This window comes from Quercus suber, unplaced genomic scaffold (genome assembly GCF_002906115.3).
Source record: "Quercus suber isolate HL8 unplaced genomic scaffold, Cork oak 2.0 scaffold_170, whole genome shotgun sequence".
Taxonomy (NCBI): domain Eukaryota; kingdom Viridiplantae; phylum Streptophyta; class Magnoliopsida; order Fagales; family Fagaceae; genus Quercus; species Quercus suber.
The window spans coordinates 344253-370020 of record NW_027069630.1 but is presented as its reverse complement, the minus strand read 5'-3'; the positions used below and the strand labels follow the sequence as shown (position 1 = coordinate 370020).

General features: G+C 37.9%; 2 protein-coding genes across 3 annotated transcripts; one reads left to right on the top strand and one right to left on the bottom strand.

The window, feature by feature from the left end:
- Positions 1–6800: 6800 nt before the first annotated feature.
- On the top strand, positions 6801–11227 carry LOC112035751 (uncharacterized). Its single transcript, XM_024068584.2, has 5 exons — positions 6801–7700; positions 8715–9075; positions 10061–10142; positions 10392–10613; positions 10853–11227. The coding sequence occupies exons 1-4, from the start codon at positions 7127–7129 to the stop codon at positions 10587–10589; spliced, it is 1215 nt and encodes a 404-aa protein (XP_023924352.1). The 5' UTR covers positions 6801–7126; the 3' UTR covers positions 10590–10613; positions 10853–11227.
- A 2482-nt stretch (positions 11228–13709) lies between these two features.
- LOC112035746 (uncharacterized) lies at positions 13710–22520 on the bottom strand. Of its 2 annotated transcripts, none has more exons than XM_065777966.1 (14): positions 22364–22520; positions 22020–22169; positions 21792–21881; positions 16652–16717; positions 16423–16488; positions 16209–16294; positions 16035–16080; positions 15853–15907; positions 15212–15292; positions 14925–15056; positions 14710–14837; positions 14522–14626; positions 14285–14425; positions 13710–14023 (listed from the first exon to the last, which is right to left on the bottom strand). In XM_065777966.1, the coding sequence occupies exons 2-14, from the start codon at positions 22035–22037 to the stop codon at positions 13961–13963; spliced, it is 1077 nt and encodes a 358-aa protein (XP_065634038.1). In that variant the 5' UTR covers positions 22038–22169; positions 22364–22520; the 3' UTR covers positions 13710–13960. The 2 variants fall into 2 exon arrangements, with proteins under 2 accessions (XP_065634038.1, XP_065634037.1); XM_065777965.1 differs by having other exon boundaries at positions 14279–14425; positions 22364–22519.
- Positions 22521–25768: the final 3248 nt, after the last annotated feature.

Below are 25768 nucleotides of genomic sequence, written 5' to 3'. Positions count from 1 at the left end.
AAGCCTGCTTTTGGTTCGATCATTATCACCGAGCAAGTGGAAACTACAAAATTTTCTAAGGACAAAGTTTTGCTTCCCGTTCGGTCCTTATCACCAAGCAGGTGAAAAACCCTGCACAAATATTTTCTAGGATTGAAGACTGTCTAGGAACGGGGACCTAACACCTCAGTTGTCCGTTTCCTACGTTTCCTGTTGGGAGGTAGGAAGTGTGGTACCTGTTAAGCAAGGTTTCCATTGCCAAGGAATTAGCTCATTTCCTTCTCTAAACTCACCTGAACATCATGCATGCCCGAAGATGCATTCACGAAAAATAAAAGACTATACCTAAGGAACTAACATAACATTGAATATTCATAAACATGATTAAAGTTAAAGTTCGGCAATTAAACCCTAACAAATGTAGCCAATACATAAAAACTAAATCAATGTCTTGTCACCAAAACCCGGTGACTATAGAAAACTTAACCTGGCAAAGATATTTGTTCAGTCACTACAACCGGTGACATAGGCAAACTTACCAAAGAAAACAAATTACTTGAATAACAGAAAAATAAAGGTAAATAGAAGGAATCTAGTTCAAGAATTATACTGAAAGGTCTGCAGGCTACGTCTAGGCGCCGGTTTCGAGTGGCTGCTAATTCGACAGGGAGGGCTGAAACTGGAGATTTTTGCCAGACTGGTTGCCAACACGGGGGTTACTGGAGACTTCTACATCAACCAACTCCACGTGAGAGTTAATCTGCTCCACCAGCTCCCTCATACTTGTCGTTTCTTCTTCATCGATAGGCCCCAGAGGATTTTGCACGGTTGGAGCAGGGCTCGAGAAAGGTATTTGACCAAGATCCCTTAAAGGAGAGTCCTCAGGGACCCTCAAGGGTTGCAGAGCAGCCATCCAACCTTCCTCAAAGGCTAGCTTCTGAGCTTCCTGGATGACAAGCTCTGTAGAGTTTTTCGCGTCAACGAACTCCTTTTGTACCGTTTTTTTTCATAGGCCTCTAGAGCTACCTTTAGGTCAGCCAACTCCTCGGCCTATACAATAGTCATGCTCACAGCCTCAGCTAGTTTCAGCTCAGTCTCCCCCAACTTAACCTCCAACTTAGAAGATCTCTTTTCTGCCGCCGCTTTAGCCTTTTCAGACGTAGCAGCCCTCTTTTCCATAGTTGCAACAGCTTTAGTTTTCTCTTTCACAGTCACCTCAGCCACGTCCTTAAGGGCTTTCTCCCTATCAGCATCCTTGGCCAGCTCCTTCACCCACCCATTAAGTATGTGAGCCAGTTGAGTGGTCTGATGAGGCAACAATGATAAGTATAAAAACAGAAAGGATGTATAGGAGTTAGTGGTAAACTGAGAAACAAAGAATTACCGCAATAGTATGCCATTACACCTCCTCCTCATGGACTCGTCTGTGCCCTCCTCGAAGGCCTACATGTCCTCAGGTAAAAGGAGCACATGCACCAGACTTTGGGCAACATGACCCCCCTCACTTTTTTCTCACACTCGTACACTTGCAATCACAAGAAAGGCTTACCGTTTAGCTGGAATGTAGGCTGCCATTCCGGAATAGCTCAGGAGGAGGACGCCATGTTCGTCCCGGTCTAGGTCGTTGGCTCTTGGATGATGATACCTCATGATGGCTGGGGGGAGTCTTGGTTAGAGCATCACTCAGACCGGTAGGGGTATGCTCAGTAATACGTTACCTTTTTCGGGTTCGGTCGGAGGGAGGAGGATGAGGGAGCGTTTGGCCATGGCCCTGAGGTGGTTGCTGCTGCGCAGTTTGCCTTACGCTGGGCACAAAATGATTGATCGTCATGGTCCTTCTGGTCACCATGTCTTTACCACGGCGGATTCGGTTTCAGAGGAGTTAATAGATTCTGCAGCTACTTGCTTAGCTTCTTGAATGGGAGCCTCGGACTCAACAGGGGCCTCGAGTTGGACGAGAGCTTCCTGAACGGGAGCTAGTTCTCAGAGGCATTTAGACACACGTTCTGCCGATTCGTCCCGCATTGGCTCAAGCTCGTCCGAACAAGTATATCGCCAACCAAGTTCTCGAGCTTCACCTACTGTGAACTTCAGAGGAAGAAAATTTACGTGCTGAACATCAATGTAGGAGAGAAGGGGACTGTTTACCAAAAAAGCTTGCCGAAAGGTTGCCAGGTCAAGTACACGGGTTCAACACCGAGAATTAGATGGGACGCTTGGAGCTACCTGTCCCAATGGACAAATATCTCGTACCTTAGTATGAAGTTCAGATCCCTTACATGAACTACCCTAAGATCCTGGGTAAACACTTTATCGTGAGTCAATATTCAGATGAGTAAAATGATCATAAGTAGAAAGACGAACGAGTTAGAGATCGGTACGAACTCACTTCGCGTCGTGAGAGAGGGCAAGGGATTTCATCGGCAAACCCATTGCCGTGCACCCGAACGAACTCCCCGACATAAATCCTATTAGAGTTAGGTAGGCACGAAATTAGCTATATACTCATATCTCTAACCTTTAAGTAATAGTTGGTTCTCTTATTCCCACATAGACTATACATGTGGTTTATGTCGTGGTGGTCTAATTGTAAACCGAACGTTTGATTCAACCTACTGACACAACTAACTACCAGTAAAAATTGGGAGGAAGTTGGTCGAGGCACAGCCCATAGTACCTAAGGGTATTGAGTAAAAGAGGTTCCATGGGAAACCTAACCCCACCCTCTGGAATCGCCATTAAAGGGAAAAAAACAGTATTGGCCCCTCTGTGGAGAGCAATTTCACTCTTGTGGCAATACGCCACTTCCACATCATTAGGAATGTCAAATTTTTGCCTAAATGTGGCTAAGGATGTCTCAGTGTTCAGAAGGAAAGCATAATCCATCTTAAACTCTAAAATTTGAGGGAAGAAATTCGAAGAAAGAAACTGAAGTAAAAGAAAGAGGTAGAGAACTTACTTTGGGCTCTAGGAAAGAAAGGGACTTTGTACTGATGGATAAGCGCACAGACAAATGCACGGCAGAGAGAAAACTCAGAGAATGGAAAGTGAAAAAGTGAAAGAATGATTTGGGATGGGCTATTTATAGGAAGCAAAGGAAAGTGAGCAACGTTTAATCAGCAATAATGAGGATTAATTAGCAATAATAAAACAAACTTTATGGATACCAATGCCAATTGACACGCTCGCCGCCTCGGTTCACAAACCGTCAGGTAATGATGACGACTAAACTAAACAGCCAAATATAACACGCCTTTTGATAACGCATTAATGAGTTTCTGGAATCGCCCAAATATCCCCCCATTGAACTTCTCGGATAGCAATTGCCTTTTTGGATTCCTTGATTCTTCTCGAGAGCTGGGCATGAATCAAGGGGGGCTAATGTACGGCATTGTGGTACCCAAACCCATTTAGGCCTTGGATTCTGATTCAACAGTGTGGCCCATGGACCTAACGTCTTTCTACCTAAGACCCCATCCCGAACCCACAAAAGCCATGGGCCCAAGCTTCGTATTGCTTAAAAGCCTGAGTAGGCAATCTTCATTAGCACACACCTTATTTCACCACTTGGTCCTTGCTCGACGAACCATTCCCGAGCAAGAAGAAAGGCATTCGAATACAACACCCCTCGTATCCCCCACAGTGCCTTGGGGAATATCGTTGCCAAGCATATCTACTGGAGTTGCAACTAGTTCCAATGCCACACTCACCACACTCCACTCCCACCTAAACACCCACTTACGATTAACGATATTGACCTCTTATTGCACTAACTTTGAAAGCAATCATAATCCCTCCACTAATTTTGGGCTATAAATATGAGAAGTTAAGGAATGGAAAATGTTGTTGAAAGGTTCTGAAGGAAATTTAGAGTTGAGAGCAATAGAGTCATTAAAGGGAGAGGGAAGGAATACCAAGGTTAGCGAGATAGGATCAAGTCTCTGAGCTAGAATCACCTAAAGTAGAAAATTCAAAACCCATATCACAAATAAATTGTGAATCCAAGAGTGAGTCAACCTGTCAATCTCGTTCTAGGTGCGCACAAAGACCTTATGAATGTACCAAATAATCATTGATAATTAATTCTCCTAACAATTATAAAAGAAATTTTAATAAAACCAAATTAACAATTTTATATCTCAAAAATAAAAATGATTTTAAACACACCAAAAAAAATTTTATATATATATATATATAGTATAAAAAATGAATAAAGAATATTGAATTGTTAAATTCTAATAAAATTCATGAAATGCATTGGGCCGACCGGGGCAGACCGGCAGTCATTTGTTATTTGACCATGAAACTGTCCAATGTGTAAAATGCCCTGACCTTTTACCACAAAATGGTGACGTGCGTGAACCCTCTGCAAATTGGTAATCCTTGAAATACGTGTCTCTTTCATCAAAAAAAGGAAAAAGAAATACGTGTCTCTAATCACTTCCTACCACTTGTGGTCTAGGCGTGAGATTCTTGAAAATCTGTTGTAATCTCTGTTGTACAACATTTATGAATTGTCCATCCATTCGACAAAGATTGAAAACAGAACCTGTAGCTACTTATTATTGTCCTACTACTGCGGCTATATTTGGTATATTCTTTATATAATTTTTGGGTAGTGTTAGAAATTGCTTTATATTAAAATTTTGACCAATTTTATAAAATGTGGAGCTAACGACAAAGGAGCTGAAAATAGTGAGGCCCTTTGGTTATTTAACAACTTATTTTTAATTTTTAAATAATATTATATTTATTTTTACACTTTTTCATTTATATGTATTTCAAAATATTACAAACAATATTATTCAAACTACTCTACCAAACAGGCCCTAAAATATTACTAAAGTAATAAATTAAACTAAAATTTTTTATGAAAAATGGTTATTTGTTTCTAATTTATAAATTATGTAACAAAATACCCATATTTTGAAATTATTTAGCAAAATATCATTTTTTTTAAACTCAATTTTAACAAAATTGAGTTACAGGACAAATTCGACATTAGTAATGTCAAGTTCTATACATATTTTGCCACTTAAATTTTCTTGAAAATTTAAGTGGAACTTGACATTGCTAAAAATTTAAGTGGTTACATTTAAAAATATACACAAAACTCGCCATTGTTAATGTCGAGTTCTATCTGTAATTCGATTTTGTTAAAATCGAGTTTAAAAAACAAAGATATTTTGCTAAATAATTTCAAAAAATGAGCATTTTACTACATAATTTATAAATTAAAATAAATAAAAATTTAAAAAAAATTGAATTTTATTTATCACTTTAGTAAATTTTACTATTTTCAACTCCTTCCGTTAATTCATGAAAATTTTATTTCTTTTTTATTAGTTAAAACCCACAATAACTCATCCTTAAAACCCACAATAAGAGCATCTCCAATAGCTTAGGTAAAAGGAAAATAATCTCTATAATAGAGAATGAGACTCAAAAAATTGTCTCTAATAGATTCTCTAAATCATTTTTTTTTTTTTGGCTCATGAAAAATCACTCATCAAATCTGACAGGCTACTATACATTAGCAAAAGAATAAAATTAAATAAAAAAATTAGCCAAAAAAAGGAGTGGGAATGGGGTATGGGAATATGTGTGTTAAAAAATGAATAAATAATGAATGAAGAAATAATATTTAAATAAAATAAAATAAATATAAAAAATTATTAAAAAATGTATTTAAAAAAATAAATAAATAAAGAAAATATTACTGTTTATTGTCTAAATAATATGAAAATATAAAGGAACTGCTGAAGATACCCTTACATTTCCATAATTTGGACGAAAATGGGTAACTAATTTTTTTTTCCTAACTATCTAGTTAGTTGTTAAGGTTTTGAAACTATATTTTTTATTAGTATCTCGAGTTCAAGAGGCTCGATTTAGGGTCTATAAATCGAGTTTTTGGGACTCGATTTTCATGAGTTGTTCACGTCTGATGTGGCGTTTTTTCCACGTGGCGACTACGTGGAAATCGAGTCTTAGAGACTCGATTTCCAAAGCAAAAAAATTTTTAAAAATTTGAAGTCTCATGCACGGCCTCACCTCACCGGATCAGATCAGATCAGAGAGAGAGAAAGACCAGATCAGAGATCAGAGAGAGAGAAAAAGTCAGATCAAATCAGTTGAAAGACCCAGGCCATGCGGCCTGAGCTCGCGCGACCCAGGCGCCGCGCGAGCTGGGTCTCACGAGGCCTGGCCGCGCGGCGACTGGGTCACGCAAGCTTAGGCCGTGCGCGGCCTGGGCTCTAGCCTGGGTCGCACCGGGGCCTCGTGAGGCCTGGCCGCGCGGCGGCTGGGTCGCGCGAGCTAAGGCCGCGCGGCCAGGCCTCGCGAGGCCCCAACGCAACCCAAGCTAGAACCCAGGCCATGCACGGCCTGAGCTCGCGCGACCCGCGAGGCCAGGCCTCACGAGCTCAGGCCGCGCGCAGCCTGGGTTCTGGCCTAGGTCGCGCCGGCCTAGGTTCATTCCTTCTTCTTCGGGTTTTTTTTTTCTTCTGCTATGATTTCTTTTTCGCTGGAGTTGTTTCAATATATATATGGGTTTATAAATCGAGTCTCAGATACTTGATTTTCATGTGTGACGCCACGTGACCCTCAAAAACTCGATTTATAGCCTCTAAATTGAGTCTCTTAAAGTCGAAATACTAGTAAAAAATATAATTTCAAAACCTTAACAACTAACTAGATAGTTAGAAAAAAAAAAATTTAATTGCCCATTTTCGCCCATAATTTGTATGAACTACGTTTTCCAATCTATTACAATTTTCTATGTAAACTTCGTCCACTTCGTTGCGTTTGATTCTCTGATTTGATGTTTTGATCCAAAATCTGGCGGTGTACAACTTTGGGACTTTCAACAGTGATGGTGTGGTTCAAATCCAATCAAATCTACGTACACTAGGATTGCTTCCCCTACAAAACTAAGGCCAAAAAGTGTTATGTCAAAGCTACAGCTGTATTAGAGACAAATGCATATAAAACTGAGCCCAGTTTGCAGTTTCAACCATCTTGTTATCCAATGCGTTTTTTCTTTTGCAGTAAGAGTAAGTTGAGCTAAAAGGAAAAGACCCGCTTCACTATTTGGTGAGTCCAAAGCTTTAGCTAAACATCCAGTGCTTGGTTTGGACAGAAAACCATGAAGAAAGTTTCAGTTACTTCCCACAATTTGGGAACACTGCCAAGCCCGGGAGCTCCTAGTTACCGGGATAAGAGTGTTGGGAGCCAAAAGGGTTGGAGCTCAGAACGTGTACCACTGTCAAGTAATAGAAGCCGAAGGAATTCGAGTAGTGCTTCTTTTTTGTTGCCATTTAATAGTGGAAAGACTCTGCCTTCAAAGTGGGAAGATGCTGAGAGGTGGATTTGTAGCCCTGTTTCAGGAAATGGTATGGTTAAACATTCAAGTTCTCAGACTCATAAAAGGCCTAAGTCCAAGAGTGGTCCAATTGTGACGCCTCCAGGGGTTGTTTACTACTCCAATTATTCACCAGCAATGCAGGGATTTGAAGGTGGCAGTGTGAGGAATAGGATGGTGGGTTCTCCGCTATCAGCTGGAGTATTGGCTGCTGATAGCGTTGTTGTTCATTATGGTAATTCTAATGGAGAACAACCTTATTTAATGCATTCTGAAAATACTAATTGGGTACAACAATCTCCTAGTTTGCCTGGATGGTTGGAGTTGTTGAGTGAGCCTTCGTTGTCTAGCTCTCAAGGTATGATGTTCCTCTTCTTTTTTACAGGCACATTTTAGATAATGAATTGAACCTGCATCAATATTCAATAACTCTAGAGTCACAAAATTTTTCACAATTGTTGAGATGGCTAATAGTAAATGGTTAACGATAAAGTGATGTTTAGTGGGCGCGCGTGAGAATCAGTAACAACTTTGACATATGTGAAATTTGTTCTGAAAAATTAGGCTAGGATGTTAAATTTTTTTTTTTTTCAAACAGTTGTGGAAGCCGCTGTGAATACTTAAACAGCAGCTATAGGTGTCAGAACAGAAATTGAGTGTCGTGTGCTGGGGGCAATGCATGTGATCCAGTGCGTGGGATGCTTTATGGACAAAATTATTTGTCAGAGTCAGATACCTGTCAGCCAGTATTGTATTTGGCCTCACACAACATGAAGGAAAAGTTCTTATTTTCCCATCATCGTCTTATCATTACAAATTTTCCCCTAGCTATCCAAATCAACTTGACAGGGTCATCTATTAGACAAATTCGTAGATTTAGGCTGTAATTTTAGGGGATTGATCTAGGAATCCCACTTAATTAGTAAAGGTTTGGGATAAAATTGTTCTGTTTCCCTATATTCTTCATGGAGGATATCATCATGAAAAATATTGTACATAATATTGGAATCTTCCTCGAAGGAATAATTATGTTATGCATCGTTTATACAAAACATCCTTCTTGTGGCCCATAGATATAGGATCCACATGCTATGGATTCAACAGTTGTTGGGTCCTCATACTGTAAGAGGGATGTTACGTTTGCCGGATGCATGAGATACTATTTCTCCCAAAAGGAACTAGGGAGCCGTTTGCAAATTGATGTCATAATTTAGTTACATGAGGTTAAGGTAATAACATTCTACAATCTTGAGAACAACAAATAAATGAACTCAAATAAAGGAGTAATATTGATTCCACTGCTGAATGATGCATTTTTAATTTACTTCAATTCTTTACATGTTAGATTGTCTCTGTTGGATCATATGTACAGATGAGAAACTTGATGAAACTGAGGAAATCATGGATTCTGGTTCTGTTTCACGAAGAGATATGGCAACCCAAATGAGCCCTGAGTGTGGCTTCCACTCATCTCCAAGAGGGAAGTCTCCGTTTTCTCCGACTCATCAACCTTTGCCATCTGATATTGTGGAAACAGAAAGTGACTATTCTGCTAAATTAGAAATCAGGGATGTGGAGGTTGACAAACGAGCTACTGTTATTAGGTGGTCTAAAAGACGTACTAGTAATGTGAATAAGAAAGGGTTGCCACACGTTGAAGACCTGAATAAAAATGCTGAGGAAGCTCAAGCTTCATCTTGGAATATTGCAGAGTCAGAAATGAACATTTCAAAGTATGTTTTCTTTAAATCCTATCTTGCACCCATTGCTTCGGTTGAACATAATCCTTCTGTTGTTGGGTTAAATTTATGAAGAAAAACCAATCTTTCAGACTGCTTGTTCTCTTCATTGCTTCAGTTGGGACTTATAACTTATAAGGAGTTAAATTGAATTTGTCCTTACAACTGAAAAATGATTGAACTATGTTCCTTCCTTGAGTGCTGATTTCAAAAGTTTAGACCAGAAACAACTGGTTTTCCAAGCACACGGAAGGGGTCACCCTTTCTGTTTGGTAACAAATGGCAAAGTCTTTTCCAATCAAGTGCCTGCACTTGCTGCTACTAAGAATTTGCCAAATCTTTGTACCCCTCTCTCTCTTCGAAAATCTCAATGCTTGGAATCTATTGGACCAACATTTTATGGTCAACCGGTTTACTGAAGTCTCAAATGTGAGTGGTGTGATCAGTTAAGTTTTGAAATCTCATATGACATACTAATAAGTAGTAACAAGAGTGAAGGGTTAATATAATATAATTGAGTTTAAACTCATTGGCTTAATCTTTTGGGGTAAATGAAGTCCTTATATGCTATATTAGGTATTAAGCCCTCAATTGAAATCTTTCCAACTTGCGATCTCCCCAACATATTAGCTAATTAAATTATTGGTATTTAATTTAATTTTTGTAGAGTGAAGGCTATTTTAGCAATTGGGTTTTTATCTGTCTTAATACGTCCATATGGGCGTGCCTATTGTACTCTAATGTGGAGTTTATAATTGATAAATAAAATTTCTATTAAAATTTTTCTATAATGGCTTGGTGCTAATTTCTAGATTTTCTATTGTGTTTGATGATGATTTCAAGCAACTTATTTCATGTTTTTGTTTATTTTCCCTCAAAAATCCTTGGAAAATATTGTGCTGCATTAACGTTGGTAAGAGCACTCATTGTACGACATCAACTCTAGTATTAGAGATCATTGTTCTGGATTGGCTTGCAGGTTGCAAAGAGAGGAAGCCAAGATCACTGCATGGGAAAACTTGCAGAAGGCCAAAGCTGAAGCAGCAATACGAAAACTTGAGGTTGATTCATTTTCAGCATTATATTTTATACACCAATTCAACTACATTTTGCTATTGGAAACAGCAGAAATACTAAGATACTTTAAAGAATTCATTTTTAAGCTCACTCTCTCATCCTTTTCCAAATTCTTTTCGAGAACAAGTAAAAAGTTCAACAAGTTCTGTTTTGAAAAATGTACGATTCTTTCTAGTCTTGGTTTATTGAGATCCTGTTATTATGTGTCCTATGCTAACTAGAGTTTGGTTCAGATGAAATTAGAAAAGAAGAAATCATCATCAATGGATAAGATATTAAACAAGCTGAGAGTTGCACAGATGAAAGCCCAAAAAATGAGAAGCACAGTTTCAGTCGATGAAGTCCCCAAGACTAATCACAAGATTTTTTCTTTCAAAAAGTATGTGCAGATGGGTTCCTTAAGCGGTTGTTTTACCTCCTATGCGTCCTAAATCCTCATATATGTTTTGCACCAGGTAAATGGAATTTCTGACTTCAAACTTCAGAGTTTGTTCATGGCTACTCCACACTTTTTTGTTTCAAAAAATCTAGGGACAAAAAAAAAAAAATCACTGACTGTTGGTGTAGCTTGTAGTGATTGGTTATGTAATAAAAATTGTACCAGTGATGAGCTTATATGAATGTTGCTCTAACTTGCCACCTTAATAAGTTGCGAAAATTTTGTGTTCTTAACATTATTCTTTTTTTGTTGCAGAGTGTTGATTGGATTCTACATTCTCTCTAGGTGAGAGGAACTGCGTTGACCAGCCAAATTTGGATGTTAAGAGTAGTCTAAGATAAAAGGCCAAATTGCTGCAGTAATATGATGAGAAGAATGACCGCAGTTTCTTTTCAATTCAAAAGCAATGATTCTCCACATTAATGTCATCGGTGACTGGTATAGAAGCTCTTCTAGCTATTGTGCTCTCTAATATGTTTTGTTAAGAAGTCCCATATGTTGCATTATACGGATGCATGATGTGTTTAATGATTAAAATTTTGTGCATCAGACCATGAGAGTATTCTTGGATACTTGAGACATTATAGTTTAGTGTGAATACAAATTTTCTTTTACATGGTTTAGTAATCATCCTTTTGTGTATGAGTAATGTTGTGGACACCATCTATTTCATAATTTTTTTTTTTCACAATCTACTAGGGTGAAATGTAGTTATTGCTTTTATATGGACACATTAATGACATTGTTGTAAATTTTATCATTCACAACTTGTCAACTTCACAGACATTAAGATAAAAATATAAAATAAAATAAAATAAAAATTATGCGTGTGATGCATCCCATGGTAGTAGGAATGCTTTTTATTTTATTTTTATAACTAAAAAGGGGATCTCTTTATTTAGTTATAATAGTTACAAAATAGTTGAGTCCAATGGCAATCCCTAACTCTGGCTAATCCGGGATTACCAATGACATACTACCATCAGTGTTAAGTTTGACAAAAGATTGTTGGGGAGGTGTCCAGTAAAGCAACCGTTGAATCTGCGTAGAGGGTGATGGTATTTCGCAATGAGGACGAATTCATTAACATAATTGATAATTTGATGAATCTAGGCAGATGGGGATATGATTTCTTGCCGCAATAGGCAAGCATTACGAGCGAGTCATATGCCTCATATGGTTAAAGCAAATAATGTATTCCGGAATAACATAAAAGTAAAAGTTGTTCTTTGATTCCAAGGTTCTGTTAAGCCTGATAAAGGTGTGAGGTTGAACAAGGTCCCCAAATGGGGATAGGAAGGGAGGGAATGTCCAAATGAAATGAGTCCATCTACACCCCTAAAGAATGTTGAGAATACGACCGCAGTTTCATGACTTTTGAATACATAACATTTTTATTATAAAAATAAATAAAAGATAATGCACCGTTTTCCGTAGTGGCTATTTTGGATGGAGAAAGAGGGAGGGTTATTAGAGTTGGTCGTAAATTCCGGTCAGCTCTACTCTACTCCTCTATCCATCCATCCATCCAAATTGGCCATAGAAAAAGGCATATTGGCAAAGGGTGTAAGTAGATGACACCAGCAAAAGCAGAAGGCTAGCAATGTTAAAATGTTGCATTATGAAGAATGTGATCAGCTGGCTTTTCAGGAAATAACGCTTTAGAAGGTACACGTGATATAGCTATGAGTGAAAAGAAAACCGATAAAGCATGTGATATTTGCCACTTGCCACGAATGACAGTCATTATGTCACTAGGAATTTATGTGATCGTTACATTTAACAACCCTATCACATGGGGATGGGGGGTGGAACCCCACACCCAGGCCACAGGCTGCAACATGTAAGAGCATCCACAGCAGTGTAGCTATAATACTATAATGCTAAATTTTAGCTCCAAAAACACAAAAAAATGCATACAGCAGTGGTGCTATAGGTAAATATTATAGATGAATTGCTACAGTGCACATCTATAAATAGATGTGCACTGTAGCACACATCTAAAAAAAAAAATTTAATTTTTTATTCAATCCTCTATTAAAATAATCTCACCGTCTCTCTCATCAGCTCTCATCTCTCTCACAGCTCTCATTTCTCTCATCTCTCTCTTCAAGCTCTCATCTCCCAGTCCACGCCGTCGCCGTCCCAGCCCACGCCGTCCCAGCCCATGCCTCAGCCCACGCCGTCCCACGCCATCCCGTCCCAGGCCGTCGTCGTCCACGCCGTTGCCGTCCCACACCATCCCGTCCCACGCCGATCAGCACTTTTTGTTTTTTTTTTTTTTCCTGGTGTGGGCTGTGGTGTGGTAGGTGGTTGGTTGATTTTTTTTTCTTTTGTTGGGTGGTGGTGGTGGTGGTTGTTGTGGTTGTGGTTGTGTGTGTGGGGCTGTGATGTGTGGACTTGGTTAATTTTTTTTTTCTTTTGTTGTGAGCTGTGGTGGTGGTGGTGGTGGTGGTTGTGGTTGTGTGTGTGGAGCTGTGATTTTTCTTTTGTTGTGGGCTGTGGTGGTGGTGGTGGCGGTGGTGGCGGCGGCGGTGGTTGTGGTTGTGTGTGGCTATGATGTATGAGTGTAGTGAATATATTATTTTATTATAGTTTAATATTATTTTATTGTAGTAGATATATTATTTTATTGTGATGTTTATATTATTTTATTGTATTGAAAGCTAAAATAGATCCATTGCTGCAGCATATGTATAGGTATAATAGATATAGTAACTTTTGGTGGAGCTAAAAAGCTAAATTTTTAGCTCCACTGCTGTGGATGCTAACAAGCTCGATATAAATGATGGTTCTGTCAATTATGGCACTGGGTGTTGTTCTCAGGAATGAGACATGAATACACTACATGCGGCTGATTTTGTGCTGGAAACTCTGCTCATCCCTGCAGGCCACACCGGCTCTGCTTGGGCTCCACCCTTGTTAGATAATGGAACAATTCAGACCACAGACCAAACCGAGAACACTGACACAACCAACAGAACAGACCAATCACCTCCTAATTATTTACAGAGCAACATTGGAGTTTGGAAAACACAATAATTAGTTACTAAACGTGACAGGCAAATAGCCAACCGCGGGTACTGCAGATAGGTGAACCAGACACAACGGATCACTTAACACTTTAGTTTTATTAATTCGGACAATTTTTCAAAACATAGGGGCAGGTTCCAACCTATGTTCCCCAGCACATTACATATATAAATGCATTGAGATGGGTGCATAAACATGAGTCTATATATAGCCCATTAGGTCTGACTTTGAAAATGAACATCCTAATAGTATATTTAAGTCATACAATTTAACACAAAATGCAATGCATTTTTAAGAGAAGCAATGTGCAAGTTCTCCTGGCCAAACTCTTTAGTATGGCCTATACCTCCAATCTGCTCTTGATGGTCTGGCACTGCCAATTCCATAGCCCCACTGCAAAACAAAGATGGCATCATATACGACATTACTAAGTACCAAAAAAATAGTAACAATAACAGACATGCCTAAGAACTGTTCATTTATTAATTGCAGAATACATTAAGAACTAAGCATTAAATGAAGAAAACCTACTTTTCTTCACAGAAAAAATTGCCTGGTTCCAAAGATTACAAAAGTATCAACAGAAGTCAACTACTAGATCTGGAATATTTTGCAATTATTGCTACATTAAGAGATCAATATACATACACTCACGTCATCGAAATCCAGGCTTCCATACATCCTGCCATAAGTGCGCATGGGACCGCCATAGCCTCCAAAGGATTCAGCACCATTCATCATAAAATTTCCACTGGGACCAGCGTCATCAAGAGGTGTGGCTGAATCTATTGCAACCTGCCGAGCAAGTTGAAAAGTCAAAACCGCGACATTCTACAACTGCTTAAGGATGGAAAATGGTTGCAATATGACTAAAAGAATTCGATTTCATACCTGATGTCCACAAATTTCATGAGCCCTTCGAGATACACGATCTGCTACACCTTCTTCAGCAAAAGTTACAAAACCAAAACCCCGGTGTCCAGTTCTCTTAGGGTCCTATATTTATATGCATTTCACAAGATCGTCAGTTACCTTAAATCAATTTTTCACTCATAACATGTAGGCAATAGCAATCTTACCTTGGGAACATAGACATCTAATATACGACCAAATCTACCGAAATACTGACGGAGATCATCAGCGGATGCCTCCTGAGGAAGCCTACCAACGAAAATCTTTTTGCCCATTCCTCGAGAGGGCTCACCCCCTGGTCCAACATAATAAGGAAAAATTGACTGCATCAATTAATATAACTGGTATACATTTCACACATGTACATTCATAGGTTACTTACTTCCATAAACAGGGCCTGGATGATCATATAAAGTAGGTGCACCAAGAGCTGCATATCTAGTGGCTGCGGATATATAAGCATTGTATGCACCATAGCCACCCTGCGCCACTCTGCCTATTGGCCTGAAGTCATCTTCCTGAGAATATAAAATTATATTAGCTTAATTTAGAAACACAAGTTTACTGCGAATAAAATTCAATTGTAAGCTAAAAGAGATAGGATGTTCTGCTTTCAGGAAAAAAGCAGAAGGTGCAATTAAGAAAGAAAAAGACTAGTCATACTGTCACTTGCCTTTGGTGTTGCTCGATCAACAACTACAGTTGAACCTCCTAATTCATGAGTTTCAGCCATCAAACTGTCCACAGATTCTGGAAGACGAGAAACAGATAATGCCAGTCATTTTGCAAATATTCTTGGTTTTTTTTTTCTTAAGAGAATACTAACAGGGTAACAAAAGCTATCTCATGTTCTAGTGTAGTTTTTCTTTTATTGGTGAGCTATACGCACACACCTAGTGGGTCTTAAAGCCACAAGGCCATGAGCTCATCCTCCACCTTGTTCTTTGAAGGGGAGGAGCTGACATTTGAGCTAAAGCTCATACCTTCTAGTATAGTCAAATTTTAATATTTAAGAAATCAAGATTGTCAATAGAAATCACTTAAAAAGCAGATACCTTAAATCCATTCACATTCGCCATTTCCCCTTTTTCTGGGGGCCCCCGCAGGGGGGGGGGTGTGGAGTCATTTCTAGGATTTCATATATGGATATAGACTGAACTTTATATCTCACAGACCAATGATAAAAATTCAAAAACATCTCTTCTTTTGTAGAACAATAATTATCGGGAAGGTAAGATTATGATGTTCAAAGAACCAAATGTCATGCAAAAACTAGCTGTATGGCATCAAGTTAAGTAAGATGGTCTGACCTGCATTTTCAAAGGTGATAAACCCAATTCCACGATGCATTTTTGAGCCTTGATCCTACAGAACAAAGACATCAATTACATCCTGTTGATTACAACCAGAGCAATCATTGCAATATAAATTTGTATGTGTGTGTGTGTGTGTGTGTGAGAGAGAGAGAGAGAGAGAGCAGAGCAGAGCAGACCTTAGGCATGTACAAGTCCGTTATCTCACCATATTTCTCAAAATGGCTGGTAGAAAAAAAAAAGGGTTAGAGACCAACATGTTTCCTCAACATACTTCATTGAATCATGCTATAAAATTAGCAAAGGTATGACAAAATAAAGTATCTTGATAATCTAGCAATCAACTCCATTACCTTCGGAAGGTTGCTTCCGTCACAGATTGTGGGATCCTGGCAACAAAGATCCTGGTAACTTTCTTTGCCGGCGCTCTCATTTCCTCCTGCCAAAAGAAACCATCACATATAATTGTCAGCAGAAAATTACAATTGGATCTCATGAGGAAAAAGTGAGAGAATGGAAATCGCAACAACAAATAAAATGTACTAATTTTAAATTCTGTAATGCAACCTTCGGGGTAGCCACTTTAACTTCCAGAATTCTGTTGCCAAGAAAGTGCTCACTTGACAATGCATTCTGTAGCCAGAAAGACATCATACATCAAACATTATCATAGACATAATAAATATTCAAATTTGTACAACTTCAATATTTGTCTAATCAATCAAAAATATCCTGCTAAATAAAGATAAGTAAAGAACATAACACGAATTCTAATCAATTCTAAATTTGGACTGACCTTCGCATCTTCATCCGATGCAAATGTTACATATCCAAAACCACGAGACCGGCCCGTTGACCGCTCCTAAATCATAAAAACAAATAGAATTGCATTACTTTTTAAAATAAATTCCAAAATAATAGGAGAAAAAGAAGCAGCAAATATTAAAATTTTGTACAATAGTTTATGTATAAAAGAATTTATGGAAATTGCAATCTCCAAATTGCCCATCCCTGAGGAATAGAGTACAATTAAATTTGAATAAGAAATTTTCCTGAGGACAATCAAGAAGCCTCCTAAAGGTCCAATTCTAGCCATTTTTTTAAATCAAAGGCTCAACCATATCCTGGTCTAGTCTCTACCTCTTTCACATAAACCACTTCTTATGACAGCCTAACTAATGACCATGTAATATTTCAAATGTAATTGAGATGCAGCATACAACATCCTTTTACATTTGATCTAGTGTGGAAAAAAATGATTTTAGTCAACTTTCTCTGACAATTATTCAATCCACATAAAGGTTTCATGCATGAGCAGGCATTTCACGTGTTAGGTGGTAAGCTAAGATACTCAACAGTGGAAATAAGTGTTAAAGTACTGGACAATGCTAAGACATGTTGTTTGATGTTGTTGTCAAATGTCTCTATCATATATATCAAATTAAATCCATGAATATTTGTTCTTGTATGATTTTGTATTGAAAGTACAACGAAGTAAAAGATGTATCGAATTAAACATCTACTACTAGAAAAATAACTAAATATGTTCACTGGTCACTTCCATTTTGAGAGAAATTAAATTTGTGGAGTTAAAGAGTTGAGGGTCCCAATGCCATTCCTTATATTTAAATCAATAAAATGCCTTTTCCACTGAAAATGAAATTTAAATATTTCACACAATTATTTTTGCATGAATTCTTCAATACAGAAACCAATTTCAGCCAAAATTTAATCCATACAAAAACTAAGCACAAAGAGAAAGCATGAAACCACAAACTGGTGTAACTGATAAAGCAAGTCCAATCCAAAGAAATAGACAAACAGAAGTATTAAACTTTGACAACGCAAGTTCATAGGAAATGCAAAAAATACTAGAAAAACCAAAAATCCCATTGATTCCTCTAATCCATATACTCTAAAAGCCGTATCTACAAGAAATCATCTTAAGCTAAGGTTGTGCACTAGCCAATAAAAAAAATCCACCAAGAGAAAATCAAGACCAAGCTTAGGCAGAAAGAGGTCATGGAAAACTTGGGAAGAAGGAAAATAAATTAATCATGCCTGGTTGGACAGAAAGTAAGGAAGCAAATGCAGTAAGAGTGAAGGAAGTGATTGCATCTGGATGAGGGTTTATACGCAATTACCTGCATCAGAGCTTAGGCAGGATTTGGGTGCATTGGGACACTCTGGAACTAGGAAGCATAGACATGCATACGGGTACAGGTATAACACAACGATATGACAATTTCTGAGAAATTAGGATACAACATGACGGGAATACATCTTTAATTAATTATTACATATATTTTTTTTTATATATTGTTAAGCATTTATTTTTCATATATTGTTAAACATATATCAATTTAAGAGCAATAATGGATAATAAAGTGAATCCAAGGCTATTAAACAATGTTTAGAATACAATTAATTTTTCAAAAAAAAAAAATCTTAACCCATCAAATACTAATAGGACCATCATTTATTAAAGAAAATTATTATTGTTTGGCAGGACACATTTGGGACACACATGCAGCTGTGTCCGAAGAGTATCCAAGTCCGACACAGACGTACAGCCCATTTTGCTGTGTCCATGCTTCCTAGCTAAGGAAGCAACAGTGTCCTCATTGTATCAATTTGATCAGGTAATTCAGTATCAGGTGGAAGACAAGCAAGGGTTTTTTAGATGGCTTTTGTTCATTAATGCATGCTTCAAACAATAAAGTGCAAGGAAGACAGCTATGGACCAGCTGGAGTCCTTTAAAGTTCAGATTGAAGCTAAACCATGGTTGATCACAGGTGATTTTAATGTGGTCAAGATTATTGAGGAGAAATCTGGCAATGAGACTTAATCCTAGTATGAATCAGAATTTGGGAAGTGTTTATTCAATAACAAGGTGATGGAACACAGTTTTGTGTGTAACTTCTTCGCATGGGGCAACAAAGGAGATGGTGGTGAATTTGTAGCCTAGAAGTTGGACAGAGTGCTAGGGAATATAGAGTGGCTAACAGCTTTCAATCAATCTCCTGCTGAATTCTTAGCTCCAGGGGTTTCAGACCATGCACCAGCTGTAATCTCAATTGGTGCTAAGCAAAACTATGGCCCTAAACCCTTCATATACATCAACTTTTGGTCTGAGTAATTCTTGAATAGATAAGGGAAACTTTCAGTGGCAGCTTGGTGGGACATTTTAAGACTGGTGGAGGATTGAGATAAGGAGGTTTTGTCTCCTTATTTGTTTGTGATAGCAATTGAGATATTCACAAGATTAATGCAGCAGAAAGTGCAGCCTCCTATGTTATTCAAATTTCATCTTAAGTTCTCTAAATTTACAGCTTACCTCAGCTTTGCTGATGATCTAATTGATTTCTCAGGTGCTGATTTGGACTCAATTAAGTTCATTAAAGATGAGTTGGATAAATTCAAAAATATCTCTGGATTGTTTGCAAACTCATTGAAAAAAAGTTTTTTGAGCTTACGTGCAATCTCAGATTTGAAGAAACAACTGCTAGCTATTTTGAATTTCAAAGAGGGCAGACTTCTAGTGAGATACTCAGGAGTTCCCTCGACATTTGCAAAGACTAATGCTTCTTACTGCAAACCTCTTATTGATAGAATTACAGCTAAAATAAGTTATTGGTGTCCCTTTGGCACTTGCTCATTTGGCTTTTTGTTGATTGCGTTTGCTGAAAGTTGGTTAAGTATAGTTGTACCTAAAAAAGCGAGGCTTAAAAAATTTGTACATAAGCAAATAAACTAAAAGGCTAAACGAAAAAATTGATGGCAAGTAGACACTCAGTCCATCTAAGCATCTCTCATTTGCTAGAAGACTGAGGTTGGTTCAATCATTTTGGTATGGCCTCCAGATGTATTAGTCCAGCCTTTTAAAGGTGGTTAAAAACTTACAACTATTGAGCAAAAGTTTAATAATTTCCTTTGGAAAGGCAATGATGATCCAGCCAAACATACTAAAGTGGCATGGGAGCTGGTGTGTTGTCCAAAAATAGGAGGGCTGGGTTTGAAAAGAAGTGAACAGTGGAACAATGATGCAATCATGAGGCATATCTAGAACCTATTTGCTCAGACAAGTTCTTTATGGGTGGCCGGCTTCAATTGAACCCTTTAAAAAGAAATGAGTTTCTAGGGTGTAAAGGCACCTCAAGATGGTAAATGGGGATGGAGGAAGATTTTGAATTTAAGAAACATTACAAGATCTATTTGAAGTTTAAAGTGGGCCATGGTTGTAATATTTTCTTATGGCAGAACTAGTGGCATCCAGACAGAGCTTTTGCTTCAGGTATGGGGGGTTGTGTACGATACAGCTAGTAGCATAGATGCTAGGTTGTCTGGTGTGTTTCATGATGAGGTTTGGCCATGGCTGTAATAATTTTTTATGGTAGGACTAGTGGCACCCGGATGGAGTTCTTGCTTCAGAAGTACGGATTTAGGATTGCATATGATACAACTAGCAGCATAGGCGCCAAGTTATTCAGTGTGTCATGACGTGGTTTGGATGTGGAAACCAGCAAGGTCAAAAGAGCTGGTTTCTATCAACAGCAAGCCATTATAGTAGGGGAAGCAGATAGAGCTATTGGGATCCCATTTAAGTCAAGTAAATATGCTTAATACAAAGACTTGGATAGCATCAGATGCAGATTTCCAGATATGAGTTGGTGGAAGGTGCTACAGTTCTTTGGAGTTATTCCTAGACATGCTTTTATTGGTCGTCTTGCCATTACAAATAGATTGGCTACTAGAGACAGAATGGTGCAATAGGGCTATTGCACCATTGGACCATTCTGTCTCTAGTAGCCAACTATAAACGAGACCAAGCTCTATGCAGAAGTACAATTGAGAGTAGGAACCAACTGATTTTAATGGCCTTTTGCTAAAAGAATCTGGAATTTTATTGTGCATTCTTGTTTTATCAAGAACATTAAGTTGTTGGCATGCTATATAACAGTTTGGGGGAAGGAAAATCTAAGGGAAAAAGTTTGACAGTCCAAGCTTTGCAGGTTTGCTCTGTGGGAGGCAATATATCAAAATTTGGCAAAAGAGATATGCTCTTCTTCATGCTGGAGAGAGAACAGAGGAAAGGATTCTGCAGATTATTAGTTAAATGGGAAGTCAAAAACACCGTGGAAGCAACTAGGATCAACTGCAATTCACTCCTAAATAGGGCTATTTGCTGCAGATGGGGGGTTTCTCTTTCTGTTATAAGTAAGATATATATTGTAATAAACTTGCTAGGGTCTTAAGGATGGCAATGTGAATTGGTGATTTTGGCTAAGCAAAGTGGGAGGAGAATTAGGGGAATTTGACTTAGTTCGAGGTAGTCACCCGAACCTAGAGAGAGTAGAGGAATTTGCATCAATGATCATTACAAAAATAGTTACATGGCTCATAGTATTCATACTAGTGATCTTACAAAGCAGGTATCGAGAAAAGCTCAAGATTGTCCCTTTAACTAACTAACAACTAGTAACTAGCCAACAAACTATTATTGTGCTCCATCTTGCTCTTTGCTTTTGATAATCCAATAGTTACAACAATGGGGTAGGGGAGATTCAAACTCTGGCTCTTCTCATAAAGAAGAGCAGGTAATGCCACTGAGCTTTGCAATCTTGGCTTGTCGAACTCTGGTAATCTTATCAATTCATTCACACGGTGTACCTTCTTCACAAGTGTCCTTCTTAGTTGGATTGAGCTTGACTTGTTGCACTCAGGTTTGGGTTCATTACATTTGTTTAGCCATTCTTTATATCGGTGTTAGTTCTTTTTCTTTTTTTCATTTTGAAGTTGTAATTGTGCTGTAGAGTTTGTTTGTTAATAACATTTCTCATTCAAAAAACCAAAAAAAAAATTCCAGACCAAGCTTTTGTAAAAGAAAATATCAAAAGATCAAGCAGTGAGAGTAAAAATCAAAGCTTGAGCTAACCTTCATGACAATGCAATCCTCCAAATCCCCAAATTTGCTCATATATTCTCTCAAACCCTCCGTATCCACATCCCATGGAATACCCAGAACCTATTATCCAAAAATTTATAACCACACATAATTAATAACCAAAAAAAAAATTAATTTTTTTCCTCCTACAACTGCAAAATTGAATGAATTAAGAAAAAGCAAATAAACCAAAACATAGAAATTATAGTAAAAACTAACCACGAGCTTTCGATCCATGGAGAAGGAATTGGTGAAAGTAAAGAGAAGCGAGAAACCCTAACACAATAAAAAGAAGAAACCTCCTCTCCTCAGTCCTCACCACTCTCTCTCTAAATCTCTCACACTCTATTTCTCTTTCTCTGCTCAGCCCTGCACATGATAAGCACACCTCTTTCTCACAACACACATACGTCAAATACCAAATCAAACTCACCATTTTTGCTAAGCTTTTTTTGGGGGTTTTTTTTATAATCTTTGAGTCAAAAATAGCCCAAAGTAAAAAACACCAAAATTAGAGAAAAAGTTGTTAGTTTTCGTTTTCATGAATAGACGCGCTCACTGACCTTACTTTTCTGGAAACCCTAACGCAGTGCAAAGGCAAGCTCTCGCCTCTCGTCTCTGTGTCTCTTTCTTACCTCTGTTTTTCTCTCTCGTTCGCACGCACGCACGCGTAGCTCAAGACCTTCTCTTCTCGCTTTCGAGGATTGAAACGGTGCCGTCCCCTGTTCCCTTTTAAAAAGGGGGTTGCGATTGAGAGCAATTTCTGCGCAATAATAAAACGCCAAGTGTAATAAAAGAAGACACCTCAATTTTTAAATTTTATAAGTAATTGGTGGATGACAAGAACATGGTAAATAAATGAATTTTTTTTTTTTTTTTTTTTTTTGTGATTAGTAAACAATGAGTATTTAAAGTTTATCCTTTGTAACACTCTTTCTTTCTTTCTCTACCTTACGCTATTTGGATAATTATATATATATATATATATTACAAATTTTACTATATTATTTTTATAAATTGATGTGATAATGAATGTGATTGATAAATTTTAAAAATATAATAAATAGATGTTGACTTGCATTTTATGATTGATGAAACAGGGTTATATGGTAGAATTTGTAATTGGAATTTTTGTTTGACACATTAGTTTATAGAGTTACTATTAAGGTGTGTTTTTTAATAACTTGGTGTTTTATGGTAGGTTTGGAATGAATGGTAAGGCTCCCTCCATCCAAAGAGAGGGTTATTGTTGGGCCAATTGACCATGTGAAAAGGATTGAATAACACCTAATTGCACTTGATAAGGTACATGTCCTCATTATTTTTAAGGGTATTTGACAAATCACCCTTATGGAGTTATGATCTTGCCTCCCTAGAGTCTGTAACCGCCTTGATCCCTTGTAGTTGGAAGCAGTCCATATGGTACTTTTGGTAGTATAATTATATGTCTAATTTCTAACCTTTTAAAAAGAATTTAAAAAAATCTTCATCTAGGGCAATTACATTTTTTCCTAACTTCATCCTATCCTCCAATGCATTGATTATAGTTGGATCGATTAATATCATATAACATATAATAAAATTTGGGTATTATTATATCTAGGGCAATTACATTTTTTCCTAACTTCATCCTATCCTTCAATGCATTGATTATAGTTTGATCAATTAATATCATATAACATATAATAAAAGTTGGGTATTATTATTTCTATTTCATTGGTTAACTTGGGAAATTCATCAAAACTAGATAACCAGTGAAGTTTTAGGGCAAACCTTACATACCATTCAAATCTAAATTACAAGTTTCTAACATGTCAAAAGGAGCACTATCATATGTCACAAAATCATTGTTTGAACACCTATTAGCTTTGCGATAGAAATGGTTGATCCGAATTTACGGAATCTAGGAAATCAATAGTCTGTCATCATCCACAATTTAAGAGACAACATTTCCAGCAAGCGGTTTGGCGTTCTGAGCGTTTTTGGATTTCATTTATGATTTTTCTTTTTTTTTTTTATCTTCTGAAAATCATAAATATATACTGTGGGGCCTATGGGCCTGATAGCCTCGGCCCATCATGAAACAGGCCCAAGGCCCAGGCCGAGGAGCATAGGCTTTTTGTTATTAGGATAGGGGAAAGTCTCTTTTCCCAATCCACGCCGAGGACAACCTTATCCTCGGCCTGACAAAGGTGATTTTGGGGAAAGACAAACCCCAAAGTAAGCTGTCATTCTCATATTTAATGCATTCAACTAACTCCCCCTGGCCGCATTAATGGGGAGGTAACCCCTTGGCAGGATAACGTTGATTAGAGTAAACCACTTGAGTACCGATAAGGCCTCTGATGGGACGGACGGCCAGAAAAGAAGGCAAATAGATGATCAACAGATGGAAGGAGGGGATAGGAAGATAAAAACTATAAAAGAAAAGCTAGTAAAGTAAAGGGGGGGGGGAAAATCAAGAAACGACGAGAGAACAATAAGGCCTCTTCGGCCACAGGCCGAGGAGCATCCCCCATTGGAAAAGAAACTCTTAGCATTTTTCTTCTTTATAAGAAAGTTCATGCTTGGTGATCGACGGCCAGCACCTAAACCTCTCAGCCCACTCTCTATAAATGTATTGTTTGGGCTTATTGGGCTGAAAACCCATCACTCAGGGTCAATCCAAACTGGGTCCCTACAATTATCGTTTTACAGTAGGTTGAAAAAGATAAGTGTTCTAAGTTCTAAGTATTCGTTTTACAGTAGGTTGAAAAAGGTAAGTGTTCTAAGTTCTAAGTATTCGTTTTACAGTAGGTTGAAAAAGATAAGTGTTCTAAGTTCTAAGTATTCGTTTTATAATAAGTAAAAAAAAAAAAAAAAAAAGGGGTATATGGCAGATTTGGCAGTAAAAAAAAAAAAGGGAGAGGCAATCTCCTTCGAGATCTGGCCCGTAAGCTTTGGCCCAAGCTTTTTGATTTACTTACTGACTTGATTTGCCTACTGAGTTGAGGAGACTAGTATGCGGCATAGGATAGCTTTGTTTATTTTCTCTTTGATATTATTTTGTTTCTTACCTCAGCGGCATTGTAAGGGAATTGTATACTTTCCGTTTGAACTGAATATATAATACTTTGCTTCCATCTGATGATATTTTCTGTTGTTTGCTTTACTATTGTATTCTGCTCAACATTCGTACTCTATTCCGGAGTTGGCCTCATGAACCGTCTGTTACCCTTCGAATATAAATCTAAAGATCGTGGTATAGCTTGATTCTAAGTAACGCTTTGGTTTTTCTCTAGATAGTTATTTTCTCTACGGGTTTGGGTCCAAGGACCATGCAATACCTTGGCTCTATTTACCACTTCAATTTTTTGGTAAGTATGAGATATAATGGTGTGTGTAGTTTTACCATAGGTTTGGGTCCGAGGACCATGCAATACCTTGGCTCTGTCTACCACTTCAATTTTTCTTGTAAGTATGAGATATAATGGTGTGTGTAGTTTTACCATAGGTTTGGGTCCGAGGACCATGCAATACCTTGGCTCTGTCTACCACTTCAATTTTTCTTGTAAGTGTGAGATATAATGGTGTGTGTAGTTTTACCATAGGTTTGGGTCCGAGGACCATGCAATACCTTGGCTCTGTCTATCACTTCAATTTTTCTTGTAAGTATGAGATATAATGGTGTGTGTAGTTTTACCATAGGTTTGGGTCCGAGGACCATGCAATACCTTGGCTCTGTCTACCACTTCAATTTTTCTCGTAAGTATGAGATATAATGGTGTGTGTAGTTTTACCATAGGTTTGGGTCCGAGGACCATGCAATACCTTGGCTTTGTCTACCACTTCAATTTTTTGTAAGTATGAGATATAATGGTGTGTGTAGTTTTACCATAGGTTTGAGTCCGAGGACCATGCAATACCTTGGCTCTGTCTACCACTTCAATTTTTCTTGTAAGTATGAGATATAATGGTGTGCGTAGTTT

Excerpts from the sequence above, each read along its gene's own strand:
- LOC112035751 (XM_024068584.2), top strand. The coding sequence starts at position 7,127 with ATGAAGAAAGTTTCAGTTACTTCCCACAATTTGGGAACACTGCCAAGC. Across the intron at positions 7,701-8,714 it reads TTCGTTGTCTAGCTCTCAAG|ATGAGAAACTTGATGAAACT; the intron begins GTATGATGTTCC and ends TCATATGTACAG. Across the intron at positions 9,076-10,060 it reads TCAGAAATGAACATTTCAAA|GTTGCAAAGAGAGGAAGCCA; the intron begins GTATGTTTTCTT and ends ATTGGCTTGCAG.
- LOC112035746 (XM_065777965.1), bottom strand. Across the intron at positions 16,489-16,651 it reads CATCGGATGAAGATGCGAAG|AATGCATTGTCAAGTGAGCA; the intron begins GTCAGTCCAAAT and ends TTCTGGCTACAG. Across the intron at positions 16,081-16,208 it reads ACGGAAGCAACCTTCCGAAG|CCATTTTGAGAAATATGGTG; the intron begins GTAATGGAGTTG and ends TTTTTCTACCAG.